Raw genomic sequence first — 18423 nt, forward strand, 5'->3', positions numbered from 1 at the left:
TCCCAATATGCTTGTTTATAACAAGGGCTTTATCAGTTGTCTTAAGAAAACAAATTTCCTTCAACAAACATTACAGTATGATCTTACGGTCGTATTTTTCAAATATCCCTGCCACTAATGAAAACAGATGCACAGAGAACGGAGACAGTCTGAGCCAAAAGCACATTAATGCTGCCACAGCTCTGCCCCCACACTGTCCTGGTGGCCAGGGTGTAGAGTAAGAAGGAAGGACAGAGCCAAGAGGATGAGGTTGTATGCAGGAACCCCAGAATCCAGCTGAGGCTCCAAGCCCGAACGTTTCATTATAGGCCTTACTTGCTACCAGGGAATGTGAGTGCGAGGAAAGAACCAAAATAGATGAACTTAAAGCAAAGGGCGGGGGGGAGGGGGGGCGGGTAACCTTAACACAGGTAATTTGCTTGACTGTCATAAAGAAATTGCCTACTTCCACTGCATCCAGGGACAAACTTTGACCCCAGGGACATTTATTAAATATCATCCCCTCCTTTTCCCTCCACCTCTTTCTGGTTCCCACATCTCCCGACCAAGGGAACATGAGCGTCTGTTCAGTTTTGCCCCTAAGTCTCCCCCAGCAATAACCACGAGTAGGTATTAATTGTTACTACCCGCGTATTCTTTGACTCACTGACCCGTTCTGGGTGTTCTTGGTCTCAGGGCCTAAGGATCATTTTCTCAGACGCCTCACGGCTCATCTTTCGGCTCAGTTCCTCCAGTGGTATGCGGGCCACCATCAGACTGTATGCGGAGAGCTACGAGAGGGACCCCGGCGGTCATGACCAGGAGCCTCAGGTACGAAAGCAGAGCTGTGTCCTCAGCAATATGTCGCGTCACTCCTGGAAAATTTAGGGAGCTCTCGTGGGCCTTTAGTGGGGGTTATCTGTCTTTCTGGAAAGTAAATTCCATATCGATGGATCCAGCTAGAGGACAGGCTTAGAGTAACTCTAAGCAGATTTCCTTCCTTCCTTCCTTCCTTCCTTCCTTCCTTCCCTCCCTCCCTCCCTCCCTCCCTCCCTCCTTCCTTCCTTCCTTCCTTCCTTCCTCCCTTCCTCCCTTCCTTCTTTCCTTCTTTCCTCGCAATGCTTGAAACAGAAAATTGGGCTCCAGCCTCTATGATGGGTTTAGACCAGCACCTCCCAAATGACTTCCCTTTCTTGACTATACTGCAGCTTGTTAATTGGGGGTGATATCAAGAGACAGCACTTGTATGGATGAAGGAATGTTTAGTTAGAGTCAAGCTGGTCACAGTCCTCAGAGCCTTAACTCTGCACATGTAAATAAAGAATCTCCAGGTGTTTGGCAAACTCTGGGCTGGATCCTGACCTTGAGGTGCACAGGTGCTACTCTGGGCCTCCTCTCTGAGACTGCTGCAGAGCCCAGATTCTCTTGAGAAGAAGGTCTGCATTTAAAGTTAGGGAGGCTAAGCTAGGCCAGCCAAGGCTGGGCCACCCTGTGTTTGGCAGAGTCCTTTCCTGTTGTCAACAATAGAGCCGATTAAGAACTCGGAAAGTACGTATCCCCACTGCCACATCCATCAATGCTGCAGGCGACATTAAAACCAGAAAGGACCCACCAGAACATTGGGTACCTCCAGCTACAGTGCTGGCCGCCCCTTGCCGCCTTGGTCTTTACTCCACCCTGGGTTCTGAAGCAGAGTCCTTGATAAGGTGGTTCCTTGAGATGAAGACAGTGGTTCCGTGCTTCTGTTGTGGAGAAGTAGAGAAGCAAAGAGAAACCCACTGCTTCTCATTTTCGAGTGACTCAGAATTTCCAGTGAGAATTTGCCGTAGTTGGGCCCTAGAATGATCTCAGAGAGGGTCTTCTTTCACTGTCAGCGGTTTAACGCGTTTTCCTTAAAATGGTACCTCTCTCAGGAGAGTCTCGAAGAACCAGATCAATATGGAGCCGTAGATCGTTACACGCGGCCCTGTAGCCAGAAGATCTGTTTGGAGGCAAATCATCCCAGATGGGGCAGTAGAGACCCTGGAGGCTGACAGCTAGTGTGAGGGTCACCCAGCGCATGAAGCAGCAGAGCAGAAAGCCAGTATAAGGTCCTTGGCCCTTCCCGGTCGGAATCACAGGCTTTCCATTCAAGGACGGGCCATGCTCTGCCAACATAATTGGTCAGTGAGTACATTTCACCCAAGATAGTACCAAATCGTGCAAGAATTGGAGGCTTACCCTCTCTTTCCATATAAAACCCTTCTCCTCTCATGTTGGGAAATGAGATTAAATCAAGGGCCTAGAAGTCCAGAGCTACAGACAGGGGGAAGAATGATATTCCTGGCCTCAGCCACTCTGACTCACTCTGACTCGAGGCTAGTTTTTCTCAGCATTCTTTTCCCTATTTGCACCGGGTAAGTGGTTATGATATCTGCTGATTTTTATTTACCTCCCACACGGACCGCAGGAATATGACATCCAGGCCTTTAGACACGTGTGAAAACAGTCCTGTGCACAAGTGAGTTTCTCGCTGAGGTGTTACACACAAGCCAAGTGGTGCTCCCCCTCGCCTTTTCTTCCCCCAAAGCTTCCTTTGAAGCTGGAAACCTCCATAGGCCTGGGTTGTGTGTTAAGTATATGCTTCAGTCTGTGGGTAAAGAAAACATAAGTAATGCTCGTTTCCACGTAGTTTCCGTTCTGTAGGTTTAAAGAGTTCACCATCGGTTGGGGATTCCTTTCATTGATCGTGTTCTTCTGATCAGTCATCTAGATGCCCTCTCTTTTCCATCATGAGTGAGGGTCTTCCCAGATGTGGCTCGGTGGGCCTCACCATATTTAGGTCACGATCCAGCTAAAAATTTTACATTAAAATCGAACTCCTTATTAAAATATCTTGTGTCATTGACTCACCAACTTAAGCCCTGTCGCATAATACATTCAAGTCGAGATGTAATTTAGAATAAGATTTTGAAAGACATCTGATCCCCTAAGGAAGGGGAAGGAGACACCAGCAGGCTCACCCATCACAGTACTGCTGAACCACACCTAGGCGCTTGACGACTTCACTATACCTCCTCATTGCATTGCTTTCCCAGAAGCCCAGCTTCTGCCTTCCAAGAGCTCTGGGAGGAAGAGCCATTGGTCAAGTGTTAACAGAGACCAAAGATAAGCCATGCTCCTCGAGTTATTACTGCTCCGGGGCCTGATGGGCAAAGACCAGCTGTGTTGCTTCCTCAGCTGCAGAGACCTCTTCACCCCCCCCCCCTTTTAGCTTGTTCCCATTGGCAGCCCAGAAAACAGAACAAATACCCCTTCTCCCCTCACCCACCCCCCACACTTAGACACCAATAAAGTATCTCTCGAATGTCTAGAGATCCCATTGATAAACGTATCCAATTCAACAGGTGTTAATGTCTCACCTGCCCTGACTCAAAACCCACCTACCTTCCAGTTAATCACCAGAGGACTAGAGAATTCTCTTCACCTGACTTCTTGGCATCTGGCTATTTTACTTGGCACGTGGAGAGTTCCTGGTCCGGACATCTCTAAAAAGTTTTTATTGAAGTTCTAGTTAGTTAACGTGCAGCGTTGCATTCGTCTCAGGTCGTACAATGTAGTGTCCATCCATCAGCCGGTGTGCATCACAACAGGGGCACTCCTTAATCCCCATCACCTACTTCACCCGTCCCCCCCCCCCACCTCTGGTAACCTCAGTTTGTTCTCCACAGTTACGAGTCCGTTTCTTGGTTTTCCTCTCCTTTTGCGCCCCTTTGCTGGTTTCTTTTGCTTCTTTAGTTCCACATATGAGTGAAATCATATGGTATTTGTCTTTGTATAATAATTTCTTAACTACATCAAAAAATATTATTTGTAAATGAGAGAGAGAGAGAGAGAGAGAGAGAGAAAGAGAATCCCAAGAAGGCCCTGTGCTGCCTGCACAGAGCCTGACGTGGGGCTCGATCCGACGAACTCATGAGATCATGACCCGAGCAGAAACCGAGTCGGACGCTGAACCGACTGAGCTACCCAGGTGCCCCATCACACACACAAATTTTTTTTTTTTTAATTTTATCCATCTGTGCCTGGGAACAGGTGGTGAGGGGAGGAGGAGAGGTGAGGGGAGGTGAGAGGTCTCTCACCCCTGGTGGGAGGAGATGCTCACTCTGTGTCCTGGGTAAATCAGGCAAGCCTCCGAGGCCTGTTTCTGGAAGATCACATCGTTTTGAAAATAGAAGATTCCTTTAATTTTACTGGCCATCAGTAGGCCTCCAATAAGCCCTCAAACCAGCTGGTAATAATTTGGAAAAAGGGATGAGCCAAAGGATCTCAGTTCACAGGTGACCGGAAACAGTCCAAGTGTTTCCATTTTCGTTCCCACCAAGTTTATTAGCAGAACTGCTAAATTAAATGTTTATTTACCTTCTTTCCTTTTCCCTTTGAGCCTGAGGGTGGAGTGGCTAACGAACAATAAAAGATCCAAAAGGAAAAGGAAGGAGAAGTTTTGCTAAGGGCTGGATAATCACAGCCTGATAATCAGCTCTGGCTAATCAACACTTGGCTTTAACACTTGGTACTTTAATTGTAGAATAAGACCACACCCTATCCCACCCCAGGTTTTGGAAGGGGCCCAGTTCTCCCCAACCCTCCTTATAATCAACGGACTTTATGAATTTCTGATAAGCTGTAGATAGAATAAGGACCAATATCTAAGCACCAGGAGTCAAATTGGAATTCATCTGTCCAACCAAGGACTAGTTGCCATTTTACTCTTCTTGTTCTTATGACTTTATAATCTAGAAATGTTAAGTCCAGAGCCATTTTGTGTTTTATATTGGGAGAACATAGAACTTCTCATCTAAACCAGGATATTTTTGAGAATGAAATGGGGCACTGATAGTAATTATGTTGAGAATGTCCCCGGTAAACCAGGATATAAGGTTACTCTAGTGACGTGCCTTTGTGCTATCCTAGATCTGCACATCTCTTTAGAGGTGGGTTCCCGAGGGCACTAGCAACATAAACCTAGTAGTACAAAGGGAACGAACCAGTTGGATCCATGGTTCTAACAAAGCAGGACCACTTGGCTGGCTGGCTGGTTGTGGGGGGCGGGGGGGTTGCTGGTGTTGATAAAGATATCTGTGCCCGGTCCTCCCTCTGAGAGATTCAACTTTAATTGTTCTGGGGGAGGGACTGCGTTTTTGAACAGCCTCCCAGATAAGTCTAGTTAGATGATGCTCTCAAACTTCAGTGTTTATTTCAATCACCTGGGGATCTTGTTAAAAATGCAGATTCTGACTCAGTCTGAGGAAGGCCAGGGAGTCTGCCTTTCTAACAAACTCTGAGGTCATGCTGTGTTGCCGGTCCAGGAGCCACACTTTGAATAGCAGAGTTGGATGAACCGCTAAGCCTTAAAGACAGGTCATTGAATTCTTGACAATTGTAGGAAAAGCAATACCTTTATTGTTTTAAAAGTTTTTAAGTTCGGGGCGCCTGGGTGGCGCAGTCGGTTGAGCGTCCGACTTCAGCCAGGTCACGATCTCGCGGTCCGTGAGTTCGAGCCCCGCGTCAGGCTCTGGGCTGACGGCTCGGAGCCTGGAGCCTGTTTCCGATTCTGTGTCTCCCTCTCTCTCTGCCCCTCCCCCGTTCATGCTCTGCCTCTCTCTGTCCCAAAAATAAATAAAAAACGTTGAAAAAAAAAATTAAAAAAAAAAAGTTTTTAAGTTCATTTATTTAATTTGAGAGAGAGAAAGAGTGTGAGCAGGGGGAGGGGCAGAGAGAGAGAGAGGGAAAGGGAAAAAATCCCAAGCAGGCTCCCTCCTGTCAGTGCAGAGCCCAACATGGGGCTCAAACCCATGAACCCCGTGATCATGACCTGAGCTGAAACCAAGAGCCAGATGCTCAACCAACTGAGCCGCCCAGGTGCTTGAGCAATTCCTGTTTTTACTGTGCTCGCATGCATGGGGCTCTAGATTTCTCTCTCCAGTAGCCCACTGGAATGAACTGGAATGTCTTCCAGGCACCTCCAACTTGACTTACTGCAGAAGCGGCCTCCTGCCAGCTTCCCTCATCCCTCCTTGCTCCAGAAGACCCCTCCTTCTTTACCTGAGGGAGTCTTCATCTCTCTCGGTCAATGGCAGTTCCGTCCTTCCCAGAGGGTTCAGCCAAAATCCTAGGAATCATCCTTGACTCTTTTGTTCTTCCTCCCATACTTCACATCCAACAGCAAACCCTATCGATGACCTTCAAAGCACAACCGGAGTCTGACCCCACCTTACCACCTCTACCATTTCTCCCCAGGACCAAGCTCCTGTCCTGGCCTCTCGATGACTGGCATTAGCTTCCTACCCGGTCTCTCTCCTTTTCTCCTCTTGCCCACTCCACCCCCGCATACCGAAAGTCTTAGCACAGCAACCAGGATGACTTTTTTTTTTTTAAGTTAGATCCCCTAATCGCTCTGGTACAATCCTCCAGTGGCTCCCTATCTCACTCGGGGAAGAGGGAAGAGCCAAAACCCGTACCAGGGGAACCAGCCCCCTGCTGGAAATGATCCCCTTCTCCCTCTGACCTCGTCTCCTACCTCTTGTCCTGTGTCTTTCTGCCCTCCAGCCGTTGTTCTGTGCACATACCAAAGACACTCTGCCTCCTGCCGCTTAAAAGTGGCTGCTTCCTCTGCCTGGGGTGCTTTTCCCTCCAATATCTCTGTGGCTTGACCTCTTGTTTCCTACTTGAGGACTCCCCTGGCCGCCCTATGTAAAATAACCCTCACATTTGCATACCGTTTATCTTTCTCACCCTGCTTTACTTTCCTCCATGGCACTTACCCCATCTCACACATATATTCACTTGCTTTACTGTCTGTCTCTACCAGTAGAATGTAAACACCGGGAAAAAAGTGTGTAAACACTTTGTCAGTGTTCTTCGCTGTTTCCCCAAGCGCACAGAATACTATCTGGCAGAAGGTAAATGCCCGATAGAATTTTGCCAAACAAATGAAATATTCAGTGTTAATTACTTCCGAACATCTCAGACGCATTATATCACCTGGGAAACTGAAGTATTCTGTACTCAGTATGAACCTTGGTGCTACCATCAGGTTTTCTCTTACACTTGAAAGTTTGAAGCAAATTGTTGTCATTTTTAAGGTCCCTGCCAAGTGCCAGGAACCATTCTAGATACGTTAGATATGCCCATTATTTTGTTCATCGTTCCAGTGCCCACCGCCCCCCCCCCCCCAGAGTAGAATTATCATCCTTCTTTTTCAAGTTGGTAAACTGAGTCAGGGAGCCATTAATAGGGAGCAGGCAGTTTCTGGATTGGAGAGGCAAACTAGCTCTTCATGAAACCCAGGTTGTCCATGCTAACCCTGAGGTCCAAGGAGAGAGGATTTCCTCCTACCTCTATGCTTGAACCCAAGGCTGCATCTGGAGCCTTAGTTCAGTATTTACTTACTGAGATACTGTTTTTTCCCTCACACCAACCAATCCCCTGTTTCTTAGACATCGGTGGGTGCCCAGCAGGTAAATTCAGTTCTGACACTAACTACCCGGAGTTAGCCCAGACCCCACAGATTAAGGGCGCAGTCCCACAAGACTGCCCCCACTTAAGAAAGGGGTGCCCAGGCTCCCCACATTTCTGTTCATTAGAATACACATTCAGGAGTTCCCATGATCCCCTCCTCAGCTTTGGTAATTTGCTAGAATGACTCACAGAACCCAGGAAAGCACTTTGCTTACTACTGGTGGTTTATTATAAAAGATACAACTCAAGAATGGCCAAACGGAAGAGATTCATAGTGCAAGGTATGGGGGGAAGGGTGCTCAGAGCTCCCATGGCTCCTCCTGGCACACCACCCTCCCAGGACCTTGAGGTGGTCACCAATGTAGAGGCTCTCTGAACCCTGTTTAGGAGTTTTTACAGAGGTTTCGTTACATAGATATGATTGATTAAATCACTGGGCATTGGTGATTGAACTTCACCTCCAGCCCTTCTCCCTTCCTGGGAGGCTGGGATTTCCAACCCTCTAATCACCTGATGGTTTCCTCAGGCTGCAGCCCTCATTCTGAAGCCATCTGGGGTCTGTAAGAGTCACGGCGTCCGCATAAACTCAGGTGTGGTTGAAAGGGACTTACTATGATTAACAAATCCACTCATGTCACTCAGGTAGTGCAAAGGATTTGGGGAGCTCTGTGCCAGGAGCCAGGGACAAAGACCAAATATGTGGTTTTTTATACCACACTTATAAATGTGGGTAAACGTAAGTGCTCTGAAAACAACCAGTTCTCCCTCCCTTAATTTGAGTTAGCAAGGAACAGGTTTTAAAAAAATCATCTAAAACATAATGTTCTAGATACATCCTCGTTGGGTTTTATACGCAACGGGGCATCTAAAGTGAGGGGTTAAAAACTAGGGGAATAAAATTAGAAATGATATGTGTGATGGGGAAGAATTGGAAACAATGGCGTTCAGAAGTGAAAAACATAAATGGATACCCACTTAGGTATTCAGTTTTCATGACAACATGAAAATGTATATACGTGTATGTTTGTGTTTGTACATGCTTATGTGTGTATGTATGTGCGTGTGGTTTGTATACATATATACATATACACACAGAGTTTTGGATTCATAGTTAAATATATGTGAAAAACATCATGTTGTTACTTAGAAAATCTGCGCAGGGATGTATTAATAGCCTTACATGAAGAAAAAGATGAGAAGGCAGTTCATTTTCTTTTTCTCCTCAGAGTTTAGTCTGGATTGCTATAATTTGAAAATATGGAGGAGGGTGGAGTGATGTAGAGAGAGTTTAGAAAAGAAACACGTGGTTAAAGGGTTGGGGTGTCAACTCTCTGGCCAAGTTAAAGAGTGGGCTCATTTTGCCTGTCAGGGAGGCATGACCTGGAGGCCTTCAGGAATTAAAAGAATAATACGATGCAGAGAAAGATGACCAGCTGTTCTCCATAACTAATGAATATGTAATGTGATGAAATAAACTCAAGCTGAACTGGAAGGGATTCAGACTGACTGTTAGAACAATTTCTCAACTGTGAGGGCGTCTGCCCAAGTAAGATGGCCGGTTTGTGCTTTTCTCGGAGTCTCTATGACCACACAGATTTAAATAATTTTTAAATAGAGGCAGGCGTGGAAAGGATGGAACAAGGTAATGTGTCAGCATTTTCTAGAACTTTAAAATTGGAGTTCTGTGACTATTATTTAAAAAAAAAAAGAAACAGGGTCTGGTCAGGTGGGTTAGATTCCCCTCTAGTGGCATAGAAATGAAATTAGGACAGCTGTGTTTTCACAAAGCCAAGTCACTTGGAGCCGAATGAAACTTGAGAGAACAAAGATGTGTGAGTTTTCTTTATTTCTACTCACTCAGGTGAATAGCCTCCTAAAGAGAGTGAGCGGAGCAGTCCTTTCTCTCCCTAGATACTGCAGTCTGCACTCGCGCTTTGCTATTCCTCTGGGTTGTTTTCCTTGGATCGAAGAACTGGGATCATCACCTGTGGGTGTGTGAAAAACTCCCTTGGGCCTTTCCCTGCCTCTGCTGGGATCAGAACCCTCTTCAAGGTACTGAATGGGCACTCAATCCTTTGTGGGCAAGCGTGTGCCCTGACGAGAGCTGACTGCGGCTGTAAACCACTCATGGTGAGCCCACAGACAAAGCCTAGCTCAATTCCCCCCTTTTGGCAATAAGCACAAAAGAGACCCTTCTTCCAAATCTTCTAAGGCTGTCTGGCATTGCCATTTTACCCCCCAAGAACCTGGTGGCCTTAAGAAGCAGAAGAACTAAAAGGCGTGCCTTGATCCTGGCTTTGGGTCAATTGTAAATTAAGGTTTAGAGACCCAAAGCCCGGAAAAAATTGTATTCCCCCTCCCTACTTCCCCCTATGGAATTCAAAATAAAAACGAAGTTAGCTTCAAAAACAAATGTCAGGAAATCCAACAAAACTTTTGGTTTTTCCTTCTGAGGCTGTTTATTTCGGTGTCTCTGCTTTGCTGTGCCCAAAGCGCATGCCTCCCCAGCCATTGGTGAACCTGGCACAGTTTGTGTCCACAAATCGCAGAGTCTTGCTGGGTCTTGTTTACTCAGCCTGAAAAGGGAGCATGAATGAATTTGCCTTGGTTACACAAGTACAGAGGGTCACTGGCCATAACTCCTCTCACCAGATGAATGGGTTTGACAACTGTGGTGAGCACAATCTGTCTTTCCCGGCATCCTCTTTGTTCCAGCCCAGATACACCGCACAAGCAAGTTTCCCTTCGGCACAAAGCTACCCGAATCTCATCAGCTGGCAGTGATTCAGGCTTTCTTTGAAGCAGTGCTCTTCTTTGGTGGATAGTAAATCATTTCCTTTGCTCATAAACAAAAGTGTTTCTTGGTCAATGAATACTGGCGGTGAAAGTGGAGGTTGCCTGTGACCTTCAGGAGAAGGCCCTGGACTAGACTATGCCCTCAAGCAGTATCAGGAGGAGACATTGCCTGGGCTCGCCACCGCGGTCGTGCATTTTTCTTGGGGAACATACGTTCTGGGTGGTTAAGGGGAGGAATGTGGCTGTTTTAGCTCTCCTGTCTGCTCTTGGATGATTTCAAGTTTGACATCCTCATCCCAGAAAGAGAAACCCTGTTCCGGATGAAGTGAGGGAGTTCTCCGTCCTTTGTTTTTGCCTCCCAGGAAAGCTGAGAGGTATGACAAACTCTGGAAGGGCAGCATTTCAGTCCCAGAATGCTTAGGTCTTAGGAGAGAAAACAGCGAAAGGTTTATGAAATTCTTGCTTTGTGGGTTGTGTATGCTTGGTTTTTTTTTTTGTTTTTGTTTTTGTTTTTTTTTTAATACTTATTTATTTTTGAGACAGAGAGAGACAGAGCATGAACAGGGAAGGGCCAGAGAGAGAGGGAGACACAGAATCCGAAACAGGCTCCAGGCTCTGAGCTCAGAGCTCAGCACAGAGCCCGACGCGGGGCTCGAACTCACGGACCGTGAGATCATGACCTGAGCCGAAGTCGGACACTTAACCGACTGAGCCACCCAGGCGCCCTAATGCTTGTTTATTTTATTTTGCTTTGGGTTTTATTTCCAAGCATTTCTGTTTGTAGAAATCATCATGGAAGGTGTTGTTTGGTAACTTGGGGCCTGTGTATTCCAAAGTTAATGATGGGCAGATGGGAGGTAATGAGGCCATGAGAGTGTTTTAATATGTAGGTTTTATTATTTAGGTATGGCGAGGCCGACAGATTAGGAGACAATCGCCACTGAAAAGATGGCCGGTTACTCCTTGTTCCCAGGAGGACTGGGCATGCCGCTCCATTCAGGGCCACAGGGGGAATCACCAATTATGAGGCAGAAAGAGTCGGGGGGGAAATGTGGGCAAGAGCTTTTATTACCAGACTTAGCAGACTGAGGAGACTTAGGATTGGCTAGTTTGAATAATTTTGGCAGGCTCTGAGGCGGAGGGGCTGTTCCTGGTTGTCTGATACCTGGCCCTTGGGTGATTAGGGCTGGTGGACCGTGGCCCAGAATGTGAAAGTCCCCTAAAGGAGATATTTGGGGATGGGACTTGGGATTGATTGGTCTGCATATGAAAGGTGTGTTGATAGGGCACCTATTTGCTACCTCTAGAAATTAGCTAACCCTGGGAGGAGCAAACCCTCCCACTATTAACAAGGCTACAAGATGTCAAAGCACCACAATAAAAGCCATGTGTCATATGGAGAGGAAAAGACAGAAACACAGTCACTTTTCCAGGTGTTTGGGGGCACCAGGATTTTGGCCCAATGTCCCATTGTCCCACCATTGGGCTTTGGAATCAGACACCCTTGGCCTTGAGCCCTTGGCAACTTAATCTGTAAGCTTCAGTTACTTTTCAGTCATATGGGGATAGAAATACTTTTTATTTCGTAGGATTGTTGCGATAATTAAATGAAATCATTCGTACAGAGTGTTTTGGACAATGGCACACGCAAAGTTCTCAATAAATGTCAGCTGTTACTAATATTGTTCTTGCCATTATTTTTATTAATAGCAGTGGAGACCAATTTTCTGATCACACGAAGATCAAAGAGTCTCAGACTAATTAGTAATTTGTTTTGTTGGGGTTGTCCAATAGTCCTATTCTATCCAAGACAGGGTGCAATTGGTTGGTTGTTCCCAACTCATTTGCCAGAGAGAAAGGATTTGAAGACAAGAGCAGGTGTGAGACAAAGGGTGGGCTCATTGGAGAGAAGATTATGAAATCTCTGTTGCTGGTTGTAAGATAAGTGCTTGATGGCTTCAGAGTATTAAATGCAAAAACTTAGCCCTACGGAAGAGGTGTTAACAACTTTTCTCTACAAAGGGCCAAATAGCAAATATTTTAAGATCTGCTAGCTGTGTTAGTTCGCTGGGGCTGACGTCATAAAGTACCGGAGGCCAGGTGGCTTAAACGATAGAAATTTATTATCTCCCAGTTTTGGAGGCTGGAAATTCAAATTCAAGGCATTGACAGGGTTGGTTTTCATCTAGGGGCTGTGAGGAAAGATCTGTTCTTGACCTCCCTTCTTGGTTTGTGGATGGCCGCCTTCTCCCTCCACTTCTTCACATCATCTTCTCTCTGTGGATGTCTGTGTCCAGATTTTTCCTTCTTATAAGGATACCAGTCACATTGGATCAGGGCCCACCCCAATGACCTCACTCTAACTTGATTGCCTCTGCAAAGACCCTGTCTCCAAAGAAGATCGCTTTCTGAGGGACTGGGGGAGGGTCAGGACTCCGACATGAATTTCGAGGAGGTCACATTAGTCCTATGGAACTGTGTTACCAGTTGTCAACTGCCATTGCAGCACAAAAGCAGCCACAGACAATGCATAAATCAATTAGTACATTTACTTATGGACAACAGAATTTGGACTTTGTGTACCTTTCGCATGTCACAAAATATTCGTCTTCTGATTGTTTTTAACTGCTTAAAAATGTAAAACCCATTCTTGTTCCTAGGCTGTATAAAAACCAGGTGGTGGGCCAGACAAGGACTACAGTTTGCTGACCCTGCCTTATAGGTTTTTAAACTCAGCACACTATTTCTTGTTACATTCAGTGAAGCATACATCAAAATGAGTTTGGCTACACAATACAGTTTATAAAAGGTAAATGGACATTTGTATTTGTGTGTGTGTGTGTGTGTGTGTGTGTGTTTATACATGAATTTTCCAGTTTTAAAACAAAGTATCAAATATCTCCGGAAACCCCCAAACTTGACGTTCTGAGATTGAACTCCCTGGCTTTTGGTCGCAATGAAGCCTGAAAGGAAAATGTCTTAGAGCATGTTTGTATTCGTGAAATCAAGTTCCTTTTTTGGGCTTCAGATTTCGTGAAGCAAGTTTCCTTCTTTTTCCTATCCAAAGCAGTTGCTGACAAATGATTTTCAGATGAGCAGCACTATATTTAGGAAGAGAAAGGAGAACTAAGGAAGAATTCGTGGATACATGGGATGAAAAAAGGAAAGCATGAGAGAGAGCCCTGGTGAATACTTGGAATGTATGGGAAACATGTCCATAGGTGCACAAAGCCAGGAGAACCTTGACATTGTATTTTGGGGCAGAACGGGGCTTCCAGGAATTGGCAACAGGCACTCTTGCACTTCAGATGCTTTATCGGTCATCCTCAAACCCACTCCCCAAAGAAGCCCCACATCCAATAGGAAGCAACAAGTCTATGACTGCTTTTTGTTCCTTGTTTGCTTCTAGTGACAGCCTCAGAAGTTACAGTTAGGATGGCCGGTGTGGTGTTCAACAAAACCTAAGACACTTTCGTGATGATTTACTAAGATTTTCCAGCTGTACTTTTTATACTGCGTGTTTTCTATGGGGTTTAGCTACGTGGGCATTTCTATAGTGGTGAATCAAGACTCTGGCCTTGACTTACACTCATAGTATATCTCATTTCGATACTGCTCAGAAGTTGCAGGCATCATCCTTTTAATGGATAAGATTCTATAAAAAGTTTAAAAGCGGCTGCAATTTAGCGTGTTTCTATCTGCGTTCTAAGCTCTTGCTACCCAAAGGACAAGTAGCATCAGCATCATCTGGTTGCTTCCTAAAGTGCAAAGTCTCAGGCCCCATCCCAGACCTGCTGAATCCGACTCTGCATTTTAACGAGCTGCCCCGGTAATCCGTGTGCACACTCAAGTTTGAGGCGTCCTACTGCGACGACCATCGGGATCCTTATTTTCCCCTTGGCTAGAGCAGAAAAATCCCTCTAAACTACTAGGAAGCCAGGTGATTGGCCTCTGCTGTTCCCTCCTCCTTCCAGAAAATCACAAAAAAGCGTAGAACACAACTCAGACAAGTGCCGCAAGACCTTTGAAGACCTGTTTCTGCTTCTCAGGATAATTAACAAAAAGAGAAGCAAGAAAGTCAGTTTCACTTTGCGTCTCCATAGAAACCCTGGCTCGCTTCAACTCCACAGTGTTAGACTGTGTTTTCTTCACACAGTTAATATCATTCGAACGGAGAGATTCAAAATAACCCAGGGAGGAGGTAAAGAAAGTTCTAAGGTGATTTTACCAAGATAGGGAGCCTTCCTAAAACTGTGGGTAGACAGTCTAGCACTACTATCACTAGGTAAAGGTCAATCATATATATATGTATTTTTTTTTTTGGTGTTTTTATTTATTTTTGAGAGAGAGAGAGAGAGAGAGAGACAGAGCATGAGCAGGAGGGGGCAGAGAGAGAGGGAGACACAGAATCCGAAGCAGGCTCCAGGCTCCCAGCTGTCAGCACAGAGCCCGATGCGGGGCTTGAACTCGTGAGCCACAAGATCTTGACCTGAGCCAAAAATCGGACGCTCAACTGACTTAGCGCCCAGGTGCCCTAAGTATTTTAAAATACTTGAGGGTTATATGGCAGCTATGTCTTTTTTTTTTTTTTAATTCAAGTTAGCTAACATACAGTGTAGTCTTGGCTTCAGGGGTAGAACCCAGTGATCCATCACTGACATACGACACCCAGTGCTCATCCAACAAGTGCCCTCCTTAATGCCCATCACCCATTTAACCCATCTCCCACCCACCTCCCCACCAGCAACCCTCAGTTTGTTCTCTGAATTGAAGAGTCTTATGGTTTGCCTCCCTCTCTGTTTTTATCTTATTTTTCCTTCCCTTCCCTTATGTTCATTTGTTGGGCTTCTCATATTCCACATATGAGTGAAATCTTATGATATCTGTCTTTCTCTGACTGACCTATTTCACTTAGCATAATACACTCTCGTTCCATCCATGTTGTTGCCAGCGTCAAGATTTCATTGTTTTGGATCACCATGCAGTATTCCATTGTATATATAACCACATCTTCTTTATGCATTCATCAGTCGATGGGCATTTGGGCTCTTTCCATAATTTGGCTATTGTTGAAAGTGCTGCTGTAAACATTGGGGTGCATTCAAATCAGCATTTTTGTATCCTTTGGATAAACACCTAGTAGTGCAATTGCTGGGTCCTAGGGTAGTTCTATTTTTAATCTTTTGAGGAACCTCCATACTGTTTTCCAGAGCGGCTGCCCCAGTTTGCATTCCCGCCAGTCGAGCAAAAGGGTTCCCCTTTCTCCGTATCCTCACCAACATCTGTTGTTACCTGAGTTGTTAATTGTAGTATATGGCAGGTGTGTCTTAAAGGCAAAGTTCAAAAGAACATGTTCTTTTGTCAAACGTGGAAGAAATGTTCAGCCACCGCACTCATAAAACGTGTATTAACCGTCCCTGAAGTCCACCGACAGTCTTTGTATCACGGAGAAGAATCTCTTCGAGTGGAGGGTCATTTCTATTTGTCAGTGCCTGGTGTTAATGACTTTTCAACTGTACTGCCTCCACCGTAGGACTCAGGCAGCCCACTAGACATTTTCTTTACCCTTTGCTTCTACTCTTCATGCTTAGTTTGGTAGTTCTTGCTAACTAGCTGCTTTGGAAACCGATACGCCCTTCAGGCGTGTGTTCCAAGTGCAGTGACGTCTGTTCTTTCGGCTTTCAGCATTGTCCTGTCCATCTGCTGTCTGATTCCATTCCCTCTGGCTGGAGAGCTGGGGCTGCAGGGCACACAGACACAAGGGGAGGAGAGCATTCCTGGGGCTGAGGCCATCTCCTGTTGCAGAGAGATGTTACTTCTTTTTTTTTTTTTTTTTGAACATTTAAAAATTTTTTTTTTCATTTTGGAGAGAGAGAGGGTACGAGCTGGGGAGAGGGGCAGAGAGAGAGAATCGTAAGCAGGCTCCACACTCATCACGGAGCCCATTACAGGGCTCAATCCCATGACCCGGGGATCATGACCTGAGCCCAAAGAGTTGAATGCTCAACCAACTGAGCCAGCCAGGTGCCCATCGAAGTTAACGTTTTTGAAAGAAGCCAAATATCGTTCGCAGATTCTTTAAAAGAAATCCTAATAGTCATAGTCTGGAAAATATTATAGTGAGTATTAATGGAAGAGAGATGTTACTTCTGATTGCAATGACTTTGGGTGCCTTTCAGTCAAGGAGCTGAGAACACTTCTGGTATTCTTAATCTTTTTAAACAAATCAGATCTTCCGTGAGAAAAGATAGTATGAGTTTCATGTTACGGACAAGGAAGCAGAAGCCAGAGAAGTTGTTGTCTGCCTACCAAAGGTCAACCTGTTGGGGTTAGATGCTTGGACACACACTTCCACCCTACTCTTCTAGCAAGCCAGGCTTCCTGCTTAAAGAATAATAATAATTGGGGCGCCTGGGTGGCGCAGTCAGTTAAGCGTCCAACTTCAGCCAGGTCACGATCTCGCAGTCCGTGAGTTCGAGCCCTGCGTCAGGCTCTGGGCTGATGGCTCGGAGCCTGGAGCCTGTTTCTGATTCTGTGTCTCCCTCTCTCTCTGCCCCTCCCCCATTCATGCTCTGTCTCTCTCTGTCCCAAAAATAAATAAAAAATGTTGAAAAAAAAATTAAAAAAAAAAAAATAATAATAATAATGTTGATTCCTGTACATGGGCTAGATAGAAAGCTGTGTGTTTTGTGTTCTTTGGTTTCTTATTGTCATCACAATCCAATAGGGTAGGTACTTAGCCATCCATGTTTTGTAAGTGAGAAAACTTTGGCCCTGAGAGTTTAAATGACCTACTATATCTAAGCAGTGTGGCTGGTATTTGAACCTAGACTCTGCCCCCCAAAAGACCCGGGTCTTAACTAGGGTGCTATACCCTGTGCTGTCAAAAACTTTGGGGATGTGCACCCCAAATAAATTCGAGTCACCGGGGTGCCCATCCTTCGTCTGGCCTACCGTCGGTGCCCCCCCAACCCATCCTCTGAGAATGTTCTCAGATGCAATCCTTGAGCCTCACAGTTCCTGAGTAGTGGGAAGTCTAGTCTAGCCTAGATTTGCTCCTTGTGCAAATCCGCCGGCCTTCCCTCAACGTCTTCAAGCTCCGCCTCGTGAGAACGTCTATTTCAGAAAAAAGAGGAAGATTTTAGTTAGAATGTCCTAGATTTCCTGGATAAGGTAACCAGGTAAAATGTCTCCTCATGAATATCAAAATCATTTCACTGCTTCTGCTCCACGACTGCTTGTTCCATGGCAGCAAATTCAGATGCCAGCGAATCCTAGATTAGGGAGTTGAAGACAGTAGGGCACAGCAGGGATGCCAGTGACACCCAGCTCTCTCCAGGTTTTGCCTTATTAACAGATGAGCCCAGCATTGCCTTATTTTCTGGATTTTTAGAAACCTGGATTTTTGTATAGAATGTGGTTTTTAAATACTGGCAGGAAAATGATCACAAAACAAAACCAAACCCCGTGTGAAGGACTTCTAGTAATTGTGGGCTAGGTGATTCAATCTAACCCTCCCTCTGGACCAAAGAGGCTGAAAGAAACACATAAAAGCATTTTTGGAAAAACATCGGTGACCAATGATCTGATAAAAGAGTAACAGAAATAGGGAAGGAGTTGGGGCTCAGGGAAGTGAGCCAGAACACTTTCTATGCTAAGGCATTTGCCCGTTTAGGGGAGGTGCTAGGAACAGCCGCTTGTGGAAAATTACATACGTGAAGGTCACGGGCCTCAGGTCTAGGTGGAAAACCTGGTCTGTTACCACCTGCCTCTGTTGCCCGGAGGACTAACCAGAGGGTCAGATAAGAGGCACCCCCGAGTGACAGATTGATGTGTGGCTGAAGGAAAACTGGTTAGAGTTAAGAACTCACCAAAAGCAGAGATCCTGGCACAACAATGCCCGTTCTAGATTGTAAACTCAAAGGGAATCATTCCAAAAATAACAGAGTACAGATTGCAGTCCCGGGGGTGATAAATCCATGACTCTGAACTGCTAGCTCCCTCAGAAGATGAAGGAAGCTATTCTTAAGTCGCAAGTTACTTCTCTGAGTAATTTCTCAAACAAAATGGCCAGCCGACTATGAAGGATGAAAGGCACTTGAAGAGACAAAGCGATGTGCACAGGAATCGATACACATACAAGATAGA

General features: G+C 45.6%; 1 protein-coding gene across 1 annotated transcript in view; it reads left to right on the forward strand.

Annotated features, from left to right (window-relative positions):
* PGM5 (phosphoglucomutase 5) overlaps nt 1-18423 on the forward strand; it is a 183172-nt gene that overhangs the window by 145746 nt on the left and 19003 nt on the right. The window contains exon 10 of the mRNA XM_049633448.1: nt 676-810. Within this exon, the coding sequence (XP_049489405.1) occupies nt 676-810 (135 nt within the window). The remainder of the gene's footprint in view (nt 1-675; nt 811-18423) is intronic.

The sequence above is a fragment of the Panthera uncia genome, chromosome D4, assembly GCF_023721935.1.
Source record: "Panthera uncia isolate 11264 chromosome D4, Puncia_PCG_1.0, whole genome shotgun sequence".
NCBI lineage: Eukaryota > Metazoa > Chordata > Mammalia > Carnivora > Felidae > Panthera > Panthera uncia.